Below are 21,185 nucleotides of genomic sequence, written 5' to 3'. Positions count from 1 at the left end.
ATATTACACAGATATACACTCTATCACACCAATATAGACTATATTACAGACATACACTATATCACACCAATATAGACTATATTACACAGATATACACTCTATCACACCAATATAGACTATATTACACAGATATACACTCTATCACACCAATATAGACTATATTACTTAGATATACACTCTATCACACCAATATAGACTATATTACACAGATATACACTCTATCACACCAATATAGACTATATTACACAGACATACACTATATCACACCAATATAAACTATATTGCACAGATATACACTCTATCACACCAATATAAACTATATTACACAGATATACACTCTATCACACCAATATAAACTATATTGCACAGATATACACTCTATCACACCAATATAGACTATATTACACAGATATACACTCTATCACACCAATATAAACTATATTACACAGATATACACTCTATCACACCAATATAAACTATATTACACAGATATACACTCTATCACACCAATATAAACTATATTACACAGATATACACTCTATCACACCAATATAAACTATATTGCACAGATATACACTCTATCACACCAATATAGACTATATTACACAGATATACACTCTATCACACCAATATAGACTACATTATACAGATATACACTCTATCACACCAATATAGATTATATTACACAGACATACACTATATCACACCAATACAGACTATATTGCACAGATATACACTTTATCACACCAATATAGACTATATTACACAGATATACACTCTATCACACAAATATATAGACTATATTACACATATATAGATGCTAATTGCTATCACACTGATACAGACTACCGGTATTACACAGATATAGACTATATTACACCAATATAGACTCTAACACACAGCTATACACTGTATCACTCTGACATATACATTATTACATCCATATAGATTATATCACACCAATATAGACTACATTACACCGATATGGACTATATTACATCGATAAAGACTATATTACACCAATAAAGTTTCTATTACACCAATATCGCCTATAGTACACCGATAAAGACTCTATTACACAGATATAGACTCTATTACACCAATAAAGACTCTATTACACAGATATACACTTTATTACACCAATAAAGACTCTATTACACCGATATAGACTCTATTACACAGATATAGACTATATTACACAATAAAGAATCTATTACACAGATATACACTCTATCACACCAATATAGACTATATTGCACAGATATACACTCTATTACACCGATATAGACTATATTACACTGATATGGACTATAGTACACCGATATGGACTATAGTATCGTAGCCAATTATTCTCTGTTCGCTGGGCTTCAGCGGAATCGAAACCTTTTAGTGTTATTAATGGGGTTCGTCAAGGAAGCATCATTTCGCCAAAGTTATTTGCTGTTTATGTTGACGGACTGAGTAAAGAGCTCCAGTTAGCATGAGTAGGGTGTCATATGGCTGGCAAAATAGCTAACCACCTGTTTTATGCGGATGACCTAGTCCTGATTTGTCCTTCAGTCAAGTCTTTAAGGAAATTGATTAAGATTTGTGAACAGTATGGCGAGCAGCATGACAATCTTTTCACACAACTAAAACTGAGTGTATGTATATTTACCCTAAATTTTGGAAACCGGTTCGGATCCCCAATGTTTATTTGTACGGAAAGCAATTCAAGTTTGTTACTTCTAAAAAGTACCTCGGGTACATAATGTCTTCGACAGGGGATGACGAATTAGATATGCGGAGGCAGCACAAGTCGTTTTATGCTAGGGCAAATTTTATTGTTCGTAAATGTAGTCATTGCTCCAAGAAGGTGAAATGCACACTTTTTAGAAGTTTTTTATACAATGTTTATTGTTTAAATGTTTGGTGTAACTATAGTACTAGGATGATGCATACTTTAAAAGTGGCATATAATAACACAATGAGATTAGTATTTGACCTAAGAAGTGCAGTCAGCATTAGTAATATCTGTGTATCCAGTGATATTTTGAATTTTTCATTGCTCCACCGAAAGTTGCTGTATACATTTAACAGACGTATTGTTGAGAGCCACAATACTTTAATTCGAATCTGCATAGACTCTGATGCATACTTTCATTCAAACTTTTGGAGAAAGTATAGGATTGTCATGTATACCGTAGTACAAGATAGTTGCTAGTTTAATATTATTTTATCTGTCTCTTTCTTTGTGTCTGCATGTATGTTCTTTATATTTTTATGGGACATCTTGGTGGCCTGAATTAAAGAAATAATAAAAAATAAAAAAGTACACTGATAAAGACTCTACTACACAAATAAAGACTCTATTACACAAATAAAGACTCTATTACACCGATACCGACTCTATTACACTGATATACAACTGTATTGATCACTCTGACATAGACTCTATCACGCTGACATATGATATACATTATTACATCCATATAGACTTTATCACACCAATATAGACTATATTACACCGATATGGACTATATTACATCAATAAAGACTATATTACACCAATATATATTTTATTACACAGATATAGACTCTATTACACTGATATAGACTCTATTACACCAATATGGACTATATTACACCAATAAAGACTCTATTACACCGATAAAGACTTTATTACTTCAATATAAACTATGTTATACCAATATAGACCATATTACAGAAATATAGACTTTATTACATTCAATTTGATAAACTGTATTGATACACCTATATAGACTGTATTACACAGATATAGACTTTATTTTATTACACCATGTTAGTTTATCACATTGGTATAGACTTTATTACATTGATATAGACTGTATTACATTGATATAGACTGTATAAATACACCTATATAGACTGTATTACACAGATATAGACTTTATTTTATTACACCATGTTAGTTTATCACATTGGTATAGACTTTATTACATTGATATAGACTTTATTACATTGATATAGACTGTATAAATACACCGATATAAACTGTATTACACAGATATAGACTTTATTGTATTACACCATTTTAGTTTATTACACCGATATAGACTGTATTACACAGATATAGACTTTATTGTATTACACCATTTTAGTTTATTACACCGATATAAACTGTATTACACAGATATTGACTTTATTGTATTACACTATTTTAGTTTATTACATTGATATAGACTGTATTACACAGATATTGACTTTATTGTATTACACAGATATAGACTTTATTGTATTACGCCATTTTAGTTTATTACATTGATATAGACTGTATTAATACACCGATATAGACTGTATTACACAGATATAGACTTTATTGTATTACACTATTTTAGTTTATTACATTGATATAGACTGTATTAATACACCGATATAGACTGTATTACACAGATATTGACTTTATTGTATTACACTATTTTAGTTTATTACATTGATATAGACTGTATTACACAGATATTGACTTTATTGTATTACACTATTTTAGTTTATTACATTGGTATAGACTGTATTACACAGATATTGACTTTATTGTATTACATTGATATAGACTTTATTGTATTACGCCATTTTAGTTTATTACATTGATATAGACTGTATTAATACACCGATATAGACTGTATTACACAGATATAGACTTTATTGTATTACACCATTTTAGTTTATTACATTGATATAAACAAATGACAAGAATCCTTACATACTACTCTCTATCATCCAGTCAAAAGAATCCTTACAAATATCTCTCTCTGCCAATGAAATTAATCTTTACATAGAGTATCATCCAATGAAACAAACTGTTACATACTCATCTCTATCAGCGAATGAAAAGAATTGTACACACATCCTTAACATCCAATGAAATGACCTCTTACATATTCATGTGTATCACTCAATAAAATTATTCCATACAATAAATACAAACAGAACAGAAATGACAACTCACCTGATTAATTTGATTTTGTGTTTCTTTCAAAGATTTCATGACAGTTTCTAATTGATTTTTACCAGCCTCTACTTTCTGTTCCAATATTGATTCTTCTTGTCTGAGAGAATTCAGTTCTATCCTTAGTCTGTTCAACTCATCGTCTTGACTCTGAAATCAATTCAGTTCATTTGGATTATATACAGTTAAAAACCACTGTATTTGTAAACTGTACCTTTTGTAAAAGTAGTTTTGTTCAGTACAGTGTATTATAAACAATGCTGTCATACATATAGTGTGTATACATATCAAGTATTGCTTCATGTATTTAAATTGTTCCCTGTCTATAAAGGAAAATAATCTCTTGTTGAATAGTATGCAAATTTGGCAATTACTCTGTATACATCTAATCAATTCTAACATGTGTACTAAATGTAGTGGTTCTTGAGATGATACAGACATAGATGAAATGGCACACATGCAGAGAGACAGATGGACAGACCAAGACTGACAGACAAACAGACAGACAGACAAACTGACAGACAGACACACAGATAGACAGACAAACAGACAGACAGACAGACAGACACACTGACACACAGACACACAGACACACAGACACACAGACAACCAAAAGAATAGGGATGTGTCATTATCATTGATCATGTGTATGACATACACATTACTATTGTTCACTTTGAAATAAAATCATTTCCTATTTAACAACCAATCTATCCATGTCAATTTTCAATTGAAATCTTCTCTGGTCCTGTTTTGTCCCTTGAATGTGTTGAAAATGATGAAAGTAATATCAGACTAATACAAATACAAGCCATCATCAAAGTACTATTATGAAATGACAAAGTTGCAATTTTCAATGCTAACAATAATTGTTTTGAGTCATCCCTGTAAAGGTTTGAATACTGACTGACAATTCACTGTTTTCTCTATGGTATTTCAACCCCAGTAATAGACAAAGGAAGTCTGGTAAAACTTGCATAGATGTCAATCCCTTGTACTAGTTTTGGTGGGGAACCAGTCAAACTATACTAACCATCATAACTAAAGCACACTTACTTTAATATAGATATTGCCGACTTGCCTACTGACCATCCTTAGTTAAAATAGTGCCAATGGCATTGTAGCACAACTGTATTTGGCTGTTGCTATGGGTGTGGTCTTGTTGCCTGGCATATTTGCATACATTTTTTGAATCTTTATCAACTTGCCCGCCCATCCCTGTTATTACCCTTGTAATATGCATCGTCATTTCACTGTTGCTAAGGGTGTGGTCATGGTTGCTAGAGCCATTTGTGTCAAAAAATTTTTAACAATAACTGCAGGAAAACACCTCCAGAAACATCCCCACAAGTTTCAACTCCATTCACTATGCAGTCTCAAGTTGTAAGTTTTTGACCAAAATTGACATTTTTAGACCTAATTTGCATATCACTAATGGGATTATCATGTTGTGAATACAGCTTCATCTACACATGCCCCGATGCATCCCCATTAAATTTCAGCCCAATCTGCTTGGTAGTTTTGGAATTATAGATTTTTGACCAAAAAGACACATTTTCATACCTAATTTAAATATCACTGATGGGATCATCATGTTACGAACAATTCTTAATCCAAACATCCCTAAAAATGTTGCCACCAAATTTCAGACTGATCTGCCCAGTAGTTTTTGAATTTAAGTTTTTTGACACAAAATCACATTTTTTGACCCAAATCATTCTCACTGGTGGTAAGATCATTTTGATTTGAACAATTTCCCAACTAAACACCCATGGTAATACACCTACCAAATATCATAGTCCAGTGGTTTTTGACTTTAAGTTGTTTACACCCCCCCCCCCCACACACACACACACACACACACAGACACACATCCACAGACAGACACTTTGCCATGCCTATAGCACTACTGAATCTTATAAGTTCAGTTGTGCTAAAACATTAATGACAAATATTGCCTAGTACATACCTTAATACAGATATTGCCTACTCACCTTAATACAGATATTGCCTACTCACCTTAATACAGATATTGCCTACTCACCTTAATACAGATATTGCCTACTCACCTTAATACAGATATTGCCTACTTACCTTAATACAGATATTGCCTACTCACCTTAATACAGATATTGTCTACTCACCTTAATACAGATATTGCCTACTCACCTTAATACAGATATTGCCTACTCACCTTAATACAGATATTGCCTACTCACCTTAATACAGATATTGCCTACTCACCTTAATACAGATATTGCCTACGCACCTTAATACAGATATTGCCTACTCACCTTAATACAGATATTGCCTACTCACCTTAATACAGATATTGCCTACTCACCTTAATACAGATATTGCCTACTCACCTTAATACAGATATTGCCTACGCACCTTAATAGTATTTTCTTGTGTTGATATTTGAGATTTCAGAGATTTGATATTTTGTTCTTCTTCTTCACATTTATGTTTGACTTCAGCAAGAGTAGTTTCTAATTGACTTTTTTGTTCATCTAAGTCATCTAGTTTCTTTTGCGCATCTTCTTTCTGGTCTTCTAATTGTTTTAGTTGTGAAGCAGCAGCCTGTAATTCACTTTGAAGTTCCTGATAATGGATAAAAACTCTGTTATTCATGTACAGCCATTGTACGAGGCTGATGACGACAATGACGACAACAAAAGTATGTTGACAGGAGGGCCAATTGTAATTGTGTAATTATCAGGGTTTGATCTCAAAGAATTCAGTGCTAACTACTCATATCATACTTCTTGGTTACTAGTACCTATTAAACATAATAGCAGCTTGATTTTGACATAGAGCTTTCATGACAATCAAACATCAATCCACCTGCTGCCCTTGCAGCAAATCATGATTGACATTGTAGGCCACATTCAGGTAAAAGTTCAAAGGTCATTTACTTTGTACTTATTTCAGTGGGCATATTATTTAAGGCCATTTTCCTAACTCACTCACCTGTACTTCTTTGTTTTTCTGTCGACTAGTTTCCTCTTTCTCATTAATATCTTGTTGTAGCTGCATTTTGTCTCTCCCTAATTGTTCAATTTCTTTACTAATAATGTCTAATTCTTTGATTGCTGAGAAATCACCCATACTACTGCTAGTGCTTACATTACCACTGCCTATGGTACCATCCTGTAAAACAACACATAGAAAATAGCCAATGTAGAGATACATAAGAGGTCACTCACTTATAACAAGATACACAGGGTGGACAAATCATTTATCTAGTGACACTGGGTATTTAATTCATCTATCTAGTGACACTGGGCAGATAATTCATTCATCTAGTAACACTGGGCAGATAATTCATTCATCTCGTGACAGGGTGGATAATTCACTCATCTAGTGACACTGGGTGGCAATTCATTCATCTAGCTACACTGGGTAGATAATTCATTCATCTAGAGACACTGGGCAGATATTCATTCATCTAGTGACAGGGTGGATAATTCATTTATCTAGTGACACTTGACTCAAGGGTAGGCAATTCATTCACCCTGTGACACAGGGTGCATAATTAATTCAAGTGGTGACATAGGGTGCATGATTCATTCATCTAGTGACACTGGGTGGCAATTCATTCATCTAGTGACACTGGGTGGCAATTCATTCATCTAGTGACACTGGGTGGCAGTTCATTCATCTAGTGACACTGGGTGGCATTTCATTTATCTAGTGACACTGGGTGGCAATTCATTCATCTAGTGACACTGGGTGGCAATTCATTCATCTAGTGACACTGGGTGGCAATTCATTCATCTAGTGACACTGGGTGGCAATTCATTCATCTAGTGACACTGGGTGGCAATTCATTCATTTAGTGACACTGGGTGGCAGTTCATTCATCTAGTGACACTGGGTGGCATTTCATTTATCTAGTGACACTGGGTGGCAATTCATTCATCTAGTGACACTGGGTGGCAATTCATTCATCTAGTGACACTGGGTGGCAATTCATTCATCTAGTGACACTGGGTGGCAATTCATTCATCTAGTGACACTGGGTGGCAGTTCATTCATCTAGTGACACTGGGTGGCAATTCATTCATCTAGTGACACTGGGTGGCAATTCATTCATCTAGTGACACTGGATGGCAGTTCATTCATCTAGTGACACTGGGTGGCATTTCATTTATCTAGTGACACTGGGTGGCAATTCATTCATCTAGTGACACTGGGTGGCAATTCATTCATCTAGTGACACTGGGTGGCAGTTCATTCATCTAGTGACACTGGGTGGCATTTCATTCATCTAGTGACACTGGGTGGCATTTCATTCATCTAGTGACACTGGGTGGCAATTCATTCATTTAGTGACACTGGGTGGCAATTCATTCATCTAGTGACACTGGGTGGCAATTCATTCATTTAGTGACACTGGGTGGCAGTTCATTCATCTAGTGACACTGGGTGGCAATTCATTCATTTAGTGACACTGGGTGGCAATTCATTCATCTAGTGACACTGGGTGGCAATTCATTCATCTAGTGACACTGGGTGGCAATTCATTCATCTTGTGACACTGGATGGCAGTTCATTCATCTAGTGACACTGGGTGGCATTTCATTCATCTAGTGACACTGGGTGGCAGTTCATTCATCTAGTGACACTGGGTGGCAATTCATTCATCTAGTGACACTGGGTGGCAATTCATTCATTTAGTGACACTGGGTGGCATTTCATTCATTTAGTGACAATGGGTGGCAATTCATTCATTTACTGACACTGGGTGGCAATTCATTCATTTACTGACACTGGGTGGCAATTCATTCATTTAGTGACACTGGGTGGCAATTCATTCATTTAGTGACACTGGGTGGCAATTCTTTCATTTAGTGACACTGGGTGGCAATTCATTCATCTAGTGACACTGGGTGGCAATTCATTCATTTAGTGGCACTGGGTGGCAATTCATTCATCTAGTGACACTGGATGGCAGCTCATTCATCTAGTTACACTGAGTGGCAATTCATTCATCTAGTGACACTGGGTGGCATTTCATTCATTTAGTGACACTGGGTGGCATTTCATTCATTTAGTGACACTGGGTGGCATTTCATTCATTTAGTGACACTGGATGGCAATTCATTCATCTAGTGACACTGGGTGGCAATTCATTCATCTAGTGACACTGGGTGGCAATTCATTCATTTAGTGACACTGGGTGGCATTTCATTCATTTAGTGACACTGGGTGGTAATTCATTCATTTAGTGACACTGGATGGCAATTCATTCATCTAGTGACACTGGGTGGTAATTCATTCATCTAGTGACACTGGGTGGCAATTCATTCATTTAGTGACACTGGGTGGCAATTCATTCATTTAGTGACACTGGGTGGCAATTCATTCATCTAGTGACACTGGGTGGCAATTCATTCATTTAGTGACACTGGGTGGCAATTCATTCATCTAGTGACACTGGGTGGCAATTCATTCATCTAGTGACACTGGGTGGCAATTCATTCATTTAGTGACACTGGGTGGCAATTCATTCATCTAGTGACCAGTGTGCCCTCTACGTCAATTTTACATACCACTGACGCACACAATTTCTAGTGACGCACCAAAATTTGTTCCTCCCCTATTTCTTACTATGTGCTGACACACAAGAAATGAGTTTTTCTCATTTTGACTCACAACAACAAAATTTGACTATCATTAGAAGGCACACATGCTAGTGACACTGAGTGGCAATTCATTCGTATTGTGACAAATGGTAGGCAGTTCAGCCATAACACCAATCAAACCGATTGTTATTGATAGCAGTATTTGTCATTATCGAGTTGTCAAATTAAATCTACTATACCTCTTTTCCTAGATCACATTTGTAATAGTGTTACCATGACAACTAGACAACTCACTTACCATTAATGATGCTAGATCTGATCCTGGTTTAGGTCTAGATAACGGTGGTACCATTTCAGCTGTTAAAACTTGTGGTGGATCTATGCCTTTAGCTTTCTGACTAATCAGATACAAAGCCAGTGCAAACTGTTCTGCATTTAACTTTCCTATCTGTTTCATGTCACATAACATCCTAAAATAAAAATATCAAATGATGTTAAAATAGAATGATTATTGAGCGTGAATCAATCTCCGATACATTCTGTAAGATTAGAAGACATAACAGCTGCTTAAATACAAATATACAAACACGGACATACTGATATACATACATATAAACAAATAATATATATATATATATATATATATATATATATATATATATATATATATATATATATATATATATATATATATATATATATATATATATATATATATATATATATATATATATATATATATATATATATGAACCCAATAAATTAAACGACTACACATGTTCTGTGCCACTTCAAATTCACCCGCCTGAGGAGTGTGACCAGCTATAGTGGCCATACAAAACAAATTTGTAGTGGAGAATCCAATATAACGAGTAACCAAGTAACATTCTTTTTTCACTCATTTATAACACACACACACACACACACACACACACACACACACACACACACACACACACACACACACACACACACACACACACACACACACACACACACACACACACACACAAGGAAACATGCCACCCTGAGAGAAATAAAAACTGGCCAGGCAGCCTGGCAGAGAAAGGAGGTACCGAGTTATACAAACCGACAGACAGACACACACTGACAGACAGACAGACAGACAGACAGGCAGACAGACAGACAGACAGACGGACAGACAGACAGACAGACAGGCAGACAGACAGACGGATAGATAGTCAGACAGACAGCCAACCAGGCAGACAGGCAGGCAGGCAGATAGGCAGACAGACAGACAGACAGGCATACAGACAGACAAACAGACAGACAGACAGGCAGACAGACAGGCATACAGACAGACAGACAGACAGACAGACAAACAGACAGACAGACAGGCAGGCAGGCAGGCAGACAGACAGGCAGACAGGCATGCAGACAGACAGACAGACAAACAAACAGACAGACTGGTAGGCAGACAGGCATACAGACAGACAAACAGACAGACAGGCAGGCAGGCAGGCAGACAGACAGGCAGACAGGCATGCAGACAGACAGACAGACAAACAGACAGACTGGTAGGCAGACAGGCAGACAGGCAGGCAGGCAGACAGACAGATGGGCAGGCAGTCAGGCAGACAGCCAGGCAGGCAGGCAGGCAGTCAGGCAGACAGCCAGGCAGGCAGGCAGGCATGCAGACAGCCAGGCAGGCAGACAGACAGGCAGGCAGACAGACAGGCAGATAGGCAGGCAGGCAGGCAGACAGGCAGGCAGACAGGCAGGCAGACTGGCAGGCAAATGTCAATAGGCAGACACTGGTGTTGAATATGTAAGAAAATGTTATTTACCATATATGGGCCAATACTGGTTGGGGAATTCCATATTGCATAAAAGTTGGTCTGACTTCATCACCAGTAACTAAACCATCATTGTCCATGTCTAACTTTTTAAATATATTATCTGAGTTGGCTTTGTCTTGGGCTGATACAACCCAGGTAGCTGCTGGTTTGGCTTGAATCTATGGAGGAAACATAAAAGAATACAAAGATAACTAGGTACAAGCCTTCAATCAAAGACATACTCCCCCAAATGTATGTTTTATGCCAAAGTTATTGTGCAAATCTGAATGTTGTCTCGAGATACAAAACCCCATAATTTATTGACCAATTTGCTATTTGACCTTGATTATGGAGATCAGAGTCAAAGGTCAAGATATGAAAAGAAAGGTGACCTTCGGGGTATAGACATTTAAATGGAGTCTTTGTTTTATTCAATTTCTTGAGTTAACATTGAAAGAAAAATTTCGGAAATTTCAACTTGAAAATGTTTGTCAAGGTCAAAAGTCACTGTCATCTTTGATAATGTGAGGGTAGACACTCATGATATGATCACATAGTAAAAACCAAGATATGATTACAATATCATCACTCACTTAGTGAAACGTCTTTTTTTTGCCCGTACCACCGCGGTCGAATAACTTTCAACTGCTTGGGAGGTCTAGGCTCGTACACAAGTTTAGCTGTTGTGACCAATAATTATCACTTACATACTAACATTATAATGAGTTTACTATTAGTTATTACATTCCTGAAGATATGTATAAACTATAAACAATAGTTTCCATGCTTTAAAATAAATAATACCTAGGTGTTTACTAGGTGTGATAAAAATGGACTGTGCATGAGTACACATTCAAAATGGCGACTAATGGCAAAACTGACATCGAGCTGGCTACAGGCATACCTGAATGAAGGTGCCATGCCTTTGCCTATAAACAGTCGATTGTGAAAGGAAGAGTGAAGAGGCGACTGAATGAGTATCTCCCGGAGGTAAGATTGTGTTTTACAACGAATGGTGTGACTGACTTCTAGTACTGAGCTTCTATAGCACTGCATGCACATACATACACTATCGCACTCTGTACACCGAAATAACTTCATAATAGTCAATGTTTGATTTACTGTTGTCATAATAGCTGGTTACTAAATTTGACATCTCAAGTCTTACCCCACATTTTGAATAGAGTGCATCTACAATGCCATGTTGAGGCTATCTGTTCATGACAGTGACCACATACTGTTAATGTTACTATCTAGAGTAATCGACTGTTACTGACTACTATGTGTGCAGAAATACAAAACAATGGATGCATGTACATCCAATATGTTGTGTATATTTCACCAGGACTTGGGATGAGATCAATACAGAATTAAAAAATTAATTCTCTTACTTTGAGGCCTCAGACCCTAGGCCTCTCTCTTTGACTAAATGGGCCAAGCATGATAAGTATGTAGTATCAATGAATACTGCAGAGGAAAAAATAATTCCCTTAATGAAACTGTAATGTGTTGTAGTGCCATACCAAAGTGAAATTTGTTCCATTTCTTGATTTCACATTGCCAACTTTCCTGGTTGAATGTAAAGGTGGCATTTGGTGATTTCTCATACACTCCTCCATTCATTTTCAGTATAAATAACTAAAACAAATATCAAGGTTGAATGTCCCCAAAATGTGCACTTTCCAGGTTGAATGTAAATTTGGCATTTTATGGACTTTACGTGGCTTTCAATACACTCCAACATTTATTTTCAGTACAAATAAGTAAAACAAATGTGTTTCACTTGTAAAACTTATAGCAATCACAGTCTTTGGGTGATGTGTTAATGTAGTCAGTTATCAAGGTTGAATGTCCCCAAAATGTGCACTTTCCAGGTTGAATGTAAGTTTGGCATTTGATGGATTTTACGTGGCTTTCAATACACTCCAACATTTATTTTCAGTACAAATAAGTAAAACAAATGTGTTTCACTTGTAAAACTTATAGCAATCACAGTCTTTGGGTGATGTGTTAATGTAGTCAGTTATCAAGGTTGAATGTCCCCAAAATGTGCACTTTCCAGGTTGAATGTAAGTTTGGCATTTGATGGATTTTACGTGGCTTTCAATACACTCCAACATTTATTTTCAGTACAAATAAGTAAAACAAATGTGTTTCACTTGTAAAACTCATGGAAATCACAGTCTTTGGGTGATGTGTTAATGTAGTCAGTTATCAAGGTTGAATGTCCCCAAAATGTGCACTTTCCAGGTTGAATGTAAGTTTGGCATTTGATGGATTTTACGTGGCTTTCAATACACTCCAACATTTATTTTCAGTACAAATAAGTAAAACAAATGTGTTTCACTTGTAAAACTTATAGCAATCACAGTCTTTGGGTGATGTGTTAATGTAGTCAGTTATCAAGGTTGAATGTCCCCAAAATGTGCACTTTCCAGGTTGAATGTAAGTTTGGCATTTTATGGATTTTACGTGGCTTTCAATACACTCCAACATTTATTTTCAGTACAAATAAGTAAAACAAATGTGTTTCACTTGTAAAACTCATGGAAATCACAGTCTTTGGGTGATTTGTTAATGTAGTCAGTTATCAAGGTTGAATGTCCCCAAAATGCACACTTTCACGGTTGAATGTTAAGTTGGCAATTTGGTAGACTTTGCTAGGTTTCTCGTACATTCTAACATTCAATTTCAGTATGCATAAGTACAACAAATGTATTTCACTTGCGAAACTCATAGGATGTACAAACTACAACAAAAAACTTTTTATACATTTATTAATATCATGCAATTTATTACAAACATGGATGTGGTCAATATTATTTTCTAAATAAAAAATTCAAAATAGATGCCAAATCCTCATTCGTATATCCACTTTAATGTACACATATTCTTCTTTAATTCTGTCCCGTCACATTGCCAAACTCTCCTAACTAAAGCATTATTTTATTACAGATGGCTGCAAGAAGGGTATATACAAAATAAACTTGGCAAGCTTGGTGTTGGATCAGATGCTGAGAATGACTATATGCATTTATGTATGGTCACAGTCCTTGAACCTAACAAAAATAGAAGGGAGCTGTCAAAAGTGCTGGCAAGCAAGCCAAGTTGAATATGGTTTGAACAAAAATAATGGATTTATACTCAGGATGGTTATACATCAGATCAACATGCATCTATGTCAGTAGTACTGTTGTGCTCAAAATATGTTTCAAAATGTTTAAAATCATCCTTTTTTGTGTGCATGTACAATTACATTACTTACAATTATTTAACATAGCATATGTCGTAATATCACGATATGATCCAACATGACCTCACTTGACCTCTCATGGACGAGCTATGCTTGATATCGATATGTATTTACCTATCTTTATGCACAACACTTACAATTGAGTGAACTGACCTCAGGTGACTAAGACTACATGACCTGCTATTACTTGACGTGACCCAGGTTGACCTCAAACCCTACTGTACTAACTTGTGTTATAGCATACATATATAGTTGGCTCAGACCATACATGAGCAAACTCGACTTAGACAAACATGAACTTTAATAAGTGACCTGACCTGACATAACTGGCCACACAACATAAAGGCTTAACTTCTACTGATAAAGACCCTAAGTGACATGGTCCTAAGAGAGGTTATGCATTCATTATTTGACCTGATCTGGCCAGACCTTACAGACCATTAATATTTACCTAGGTGACTAAATTACACGACCTGGCCTAACATTGGTAATGGTGTCGTGCCATGACCTGCTATGACCTGGCCTTTGTAAGCTCATCTCACACATAGATCCTGTTTCACCTTTGTGTCCTATGGTTACTATAAACAATTGTGCAAAGTAACTATATGTATGAGATGTTGTCACTGAACGGTAATGTGATGTGATGTGATGTGATGTGATGTATAACACTCATCAATAATGAATTACATGAATTACAGTTGTCTGTATTTATATTACAGTGCTCAAATTACTTTCCATATCAATTTTACTTAATACAATCTTATTTAATCTTATGATAAAGATGAGTCAAGTTGATATATTTTCTGTAAGTTTCTATCAATATCAAATAAAACTAATTTAGCATAATGTTATAGTGCTTTCATTTGTGTTTGTGAGATAATATGATTTGTATTATGGTGAAAGGAACACTGGATGGCTGGACTGTCTTCAGGTCAATGTCTGCTGCTGATGCTTCGTCTTCTTCTATCTGGTCCAAGATATCACCTGCACATTGAGCCCAGTTTCTCTCGACTCCTCTGTGCTACATGTAGCAACCTCCAGTTCTATATCAACGATGTCTTGTAAATTGCAACCAAAGAGCTCCTCGGCCAGTTGATCTAAGTGGGCCACATCTATGGAATCATCTTCACTGTCAGTCACTTAATCTGTGAAATACAAATACAAAAAGTTAACCCACTAGTGATTACAATGATGAACGGATAACAATAAGAAATAAAGAGTGAAACAAAGATTTAAAAAAAAACACAAAAAGAGACTGTTAGGGAAAACTGGCATAAACCCATAATTAGAGAGAGAGAGAGAGAGAGAGAGAGAGAGAGAGAGAGGGGGGGAGGGGGGAGGGAGAGAGAGAGAGAGAGAGAGAGAGAGAGAGAGAGAGAGAGAGAGAGAGAGAGAGAGAGAGAGAGAGAGACAGAGACAGAGACAGAGACAATGTAACAATTTATCACAGGTTTAACCCCAACACCCCATTCACACCTACCAAAAAACATAAACGAAAAACAGCAACAAAACAAAATAAAACAGCAGAGAGTACCAGCTGTGTATTACAATCAAGATCAATTAAATGGTGTGTTGGAAAGTTAACAGTTTTGCAAGGAAGACAATGAGTTTGTAAGTTGCATCCATGGCCATAAATATCAAGTTCAACTTCATCTTATGGTTATATCATTAAGCTTTATGAACATGTGCACCCTGGTATCATAAATGTGTGTAACAAATAATATCAAACTTGAAGCTTGCACCCTTCATATAAAGTCTAATTACTGAAAATCATCAATTATGCAAACGACTCCTTAAAACTACACTTACATCAACAAGCTGTGCAGGACATGTGCCCTTTGTTTTATTTGTAATATTTACCACATTATATTCAATTTGAAGCATGCATTTGCAAGATATGGCCTAATTACTGAAAGTCATTGATTATGCAAATGAATTAACAGTCTTTTAGAAAATGAGACACAGCAAGACTTTACATCCCTAAATTACAACCTTCCCTTATGGAAGGTAAAAAAAACGTCCATTTTTGTTCATCATCTAAACACCAAGCAAACAACAAACAAAGCATGTACAGTAGATGTATTCACATGTACTAGGTTTGCTGTGTTGACAATCTATTACATAATCATTTCAAACCCGTCAGTTCTCTGTTTGCTTTTTTGATTATAGAAATAGAATGTAAGTTATGTGTGACCAATATATATAGGTCAATGTGTACTTCACCTGTGTCAATACAATAACTGCAAATTCAAAAAATTAAAACTTTATTGTGAAATGAAAAGTTAGATCTAAGGACTTATCACACTTTAGGGTATGATTTCAGTCACTTAACAAACAGTTTCACACAAATTACGATAATCAAACTTAATCAGACTAGGTCTAGTCTTCTACTGGAACATTAAAAAAAGCTGAATGAAATAATTACTTTGTCAATATCAATGCCTTAAAGACAGCTGGTCACATCATTGAACTCTGTATATGATAACAAGAACAAAATTATTACTTACCGATTTTGATTTCCTTTGGAAATTTTGTGTCACTCTTGTGTTACATGGTTTACTTGCCATAACAGTGTGACAACTAAAGAGTGTGCCCTCGCCGACATTGCAAACGTATGGAAAAGCCCTCTAAGTAACCGATGTTGTATTTGATACTCTCTAAGATACGAATATTTATTCAACCGCGGTGGAACCAGTGTGAAAATGCGTCCGAACAATGCCTCCATCACTTGAAATATTTGATTAAAAAAGGTATGAAGATAACCCAAATTTGGCTATTTGACCTTGAAAAAGACTTTTCAAGGTCAAAGGTCAGGTTCTTAAAAGAAAGCTCATATTTGATAATGTGGATCTAGCCACTTGATTGGAGTCACTACGTATTATATCACCAAAGTTATGATGCAATTTAACAACAAATATGGCCACTATTCATACATATTTGATTGGGTAGTAAAATAAAGTGGTGTGCATATGTCTCACATAGCACGTCACCTTTACGCTAGGTTTGGTTGAAATCAGTTAGTGCATGCCATAGATATGAGGGTAAACACACAAACAACAAATATGGCCAATTTGGCCAAATTTGATTTGGTAGTAAAGCAAAGTGGTGTACATATGTTTCACATAGTGTGTTACCTTTATGCCAGGTTTGGTTGAAATCTGTTGGTGCATGCCAGAGATGTGAGGGTGAACGCACACAAGCACACACGCATGGACGGATGGATGCATGCATGGACAGAATGCAATGTATACATGTAAGTCCCCTTCGGGTGGTACATGCATTGTTACTATGTGTTTTGAGTGCTACTTAAGGACATCTTAATTCACTTCATTCTAATATGCAAAACTCAACTTCAACTGTGCTAAAAAGTGCTTGATTTTTAACATTGATCTTGAATGTCAGAGGTCAAAGTAATTGACTTGTAAACAGAAAGGTCATTTTTAATAACATAAGTGCATAATGTCTTCTGTCACAGGAAGCACACTAAGTGAGAACATTAAAACAACCAAAAAAGTAGAAATTACTATCCACATACAAGAATCAGGATTATCAACTACATACTAGTATACAAACACAATTAGTAACACAGCAATGTCACAAACTAGTCAAATAACTGTTAGTTCAGCACTGACAAGACAAGGACATCAATGCACATGTAAACATAACAATTGCATGATAACAAAATATCACAAATATAAACATCCTATAAATGGGCAGAAGTTAACATCATACCTTCATTTGAAACAATGTATCCATAGTTTGTCCACATTCACTTACAAAACAAACAATGTGCGAATGTCTATAGTTTGTCCACATTCAGCACTGAGCCATAATACACTTCAATGTTTACACTAACTAATTTGACTACACTAATAACTCCCCTCATGTATTTCCTGTGTTTATTTTTGTATATCCTTTTTTTGCTTTTTCAAGAATGGCCTATGAATATGTAAATTTAGATATCACTTCACGAATACGTATATTTAGACATTACTTTACATCACACTCTTTACTGCACTGTTGTGATACTTCATTAGCTATCATTGTAACTCCTAGTCCTCAAAATCAAGTAGTTGTGTTGAGAACTGTTAAAACTGTATAACAAATGTCACTGTTGTACACTTGTATATTAAATTTACAAAATTACATGCAAATTATCACATGCACTCTTCATATGCTTCATGTGTTAACTCCCATTTCATCTCTGCTGAGCATGTACATGTACATAATGACTTCATTCGAATAACATGGTCTTGGTTGTAATCAGGTTATTGGGTGTACATTTACATAATGACTTCATTTGAATAGCAATGTCATGGTTGTAATCAGGTTGTTGTGTGTACATGTACATAATGACTTCATTCGAATAAAAATGTCATGGTTGTAATCAGGTTGTTGTGTGTACATGTACATAATGACTTCATTCGAATAAAAATGTCATGGTTGTAATCAGGTTGTTGTGTGTACATGTACATAATGACTTCATTCGAATAAAAATGTCATGGTTGTAATCAGGTTGTTGTGTGTACATGTACATAATGACTTCATTTGAATAACATTGCCATGGTTGTAATCAGATTATTATTATCTTTACATTCTCAACACAAGCTGTTGATAGCAGATTTGATGGTGTGCTCTAATGAACAAAGCACACTACAATGTATATGACACCTTTTTTCCATACAGATGTCGGTGGTGTGTTCTAATGAACAAAGCACACTACAATGTATATGACACCTTTTTTCCATACAGATGTTGGTGGAGCCCCCCCCCCCCCACCAGATACGACATTGCACAGTAAACAATACTAACAAAAGTGTAAGTATCACAGTAACACAATGTGCCACTTTATCAATTCTGTTTTTAACAACTCTCTTGTATACTACTCACATTTTTGACAGAGAGTTGTGGTGACATTGTAGGAGAAGGTGAACCTGTGCTTCCAGGTGGAGTTGGTGTGGCACGTCGTAAACTACCAGAAGGAGTAGGTAAATTAGGAAGAACAGCTACACTACCAGCAAGTCCACTTTTCTTTCGTTTTGATGGTGGTATAAGTTGTGCTGGTAAAGTACTTGGAGTAGGTTGATTATCTAATGCTTTGTACACTAAATGCATTGCCTGAAATTATCAAGAAGTGTAATGTTAGGGAAAACCACACAAGAAATTACAGACACTTTCCAGGTATATTAAAGTTTGTTTCATTTATGAGTGATACACAACAGCACATAGTAATAGTAACTTCAACCTCTACCTGTTTAGTTGACATACACCAGTACCTATGATGGAATTTGAATCTAGCTAAACTACCTTTTTTGACACGTACCTATGATGGAATTTGAATCTAGCTAAACTACCTTTGTTGACATGTACCTATGATGGAATTTTAATCTAGCTAAACTACCTTTGTTGACATGTACCTATGATGATGGAATTTGAATCTAGCTAAACTACCTTTGTTGACATGTACCTGTGATGGAATTTGAATCTAGCTAAACTACCTTTGTTGGCATGTACCTATGATGATGGAATTTGAATCTAGCTAAACTACCTTTTTTGACACGTACCTATGATGGAATTTGAATCTAGCTAAACTACCTTTGTAGACATATACCTATGATGTAATTTGAATCTAGCTAAACTACCTTTGTTGGCATGTACCTATGATGGAATTTGAATCTAGCTAAACTACCTTTGTTGGCATGTACCTATGATGGAATTTGAATCTAGCTAAACTACCTTTGTTGACATGTACCTATGATGGAATTTAAATCTAGCTAAACTACCTTTGTTGACATGTACCTATGATGATGGAATTTGAATCTAGCTAAACTACCTTTTTTGACACGTACCTATGATGGAATTAGAATCTAGCTAAACTACCTTTGTTGACATGTACCTATGATGATGGAATTTGAATCTAGCTAAACTACCTTTGTTGACATGTACCTATGATGGAATTTGAATCTAGCTAAACTACCTTTGTTGACACGTACCTATGATGTAATTTGAATCTAGCTAAACTACCTTTGTTGGCATGTACCTATGATGGAATTTGAATCTGGCTAAACTACCTTTGTTGACACGTACCTATGATGGAATTTGAATCTAGCTAAACTACCTTTGTTGGCATGTACCTATGATGGAATTTGAATCTAGCTAAACTACCTTTGTTGGCATGTACCTATGATGGAATTTGAATCTAGCTAAACTACCTTTGTTGACATGACGATGTACCTATGATGGAATTTGAATCTAGCTAAACAACCTTTGTTGACATGTACCTATGATGATGGAATTTGAATCTAGCTAAACTACCTTTGTTGACATGTACCTATGATGGAATTTAAATCTAGCTAAACTACCTTTGTTTGTTGACATGTACCTATGATGGAATTTGAATCTAACTAGATAGATAACAGTAGAGTTTCAATATTTCATTCTTACCACACAAAATTCATCTCTGTCTAAAAAGCCATCTTTATCAACATCACTAAGATCCCATACCTAAAAGACAACAAATAAACATTATTGCATCAAAGTAAAATTTGGGTGAAATCATATATCATTTGTGTAAA

General features: G+C 35.7%; 1 protein-coding gene across 2 annotated transcripts in view; it reads right to left on the bottom strand.

The window, feature by feature from the left end:
* LOC144436207 (uncharacterized) overlaps positions 1–21,185 on the bottom strand; it is a 45,217-nt gene that overhangs the window by 11,194 nt on the left and 12,838 nt on the right. For both annotated transcript variants that reach the window (XM_078124931.1, XM_078124932.1), the window contains 7 exons: positions 21,055–21,114; positions 19,501–19,728; positions 11,367–11,536; positions 9,857–10,028; positions 6,941–7,120; positions 6,362–6,571; positions 3,968–4,117 (listed from right to left, as the gene is read on the bottom strand). In XM_078124931.1, the coding sequence (XP_077981057.1) occupies positions 3,968–4,117; positions 6,362–6,571; positions 6,941–7,120; positions 9,857–10,028; positions 11,367–11,536; positions 19,501–19,728; positions 21,055–21,114 (1,170 nt within the window). The remainder of the gene's footprint in view (positions 1–3,967; positions 4,118–6,361; positions 6,572–6,940; positions 7,121–9,856; positions 10,029–11,366; positions 11,537–19,500; positions 19,729–21,054; positions 21,115–21,185) is intronic.

Source organism: Glandiceps talaboti, chromosome 6, assembly GCF_964340395.1.
Source record: "Glandiceps talaboti chromosome 6, keGlaTala1.1, whole genome shotgun sequence".
Taxonomy (NCBI): Eukaryota; Metazoa; Hemichordata; class Enteropneusta; family Spengelidae; genus Glandiceps; species Glandiceps talaboti.
Note: the sequence above shows the minus strand (reverse complement) of the source record. Positions and strands in the feature narration are given on the sequence as shown.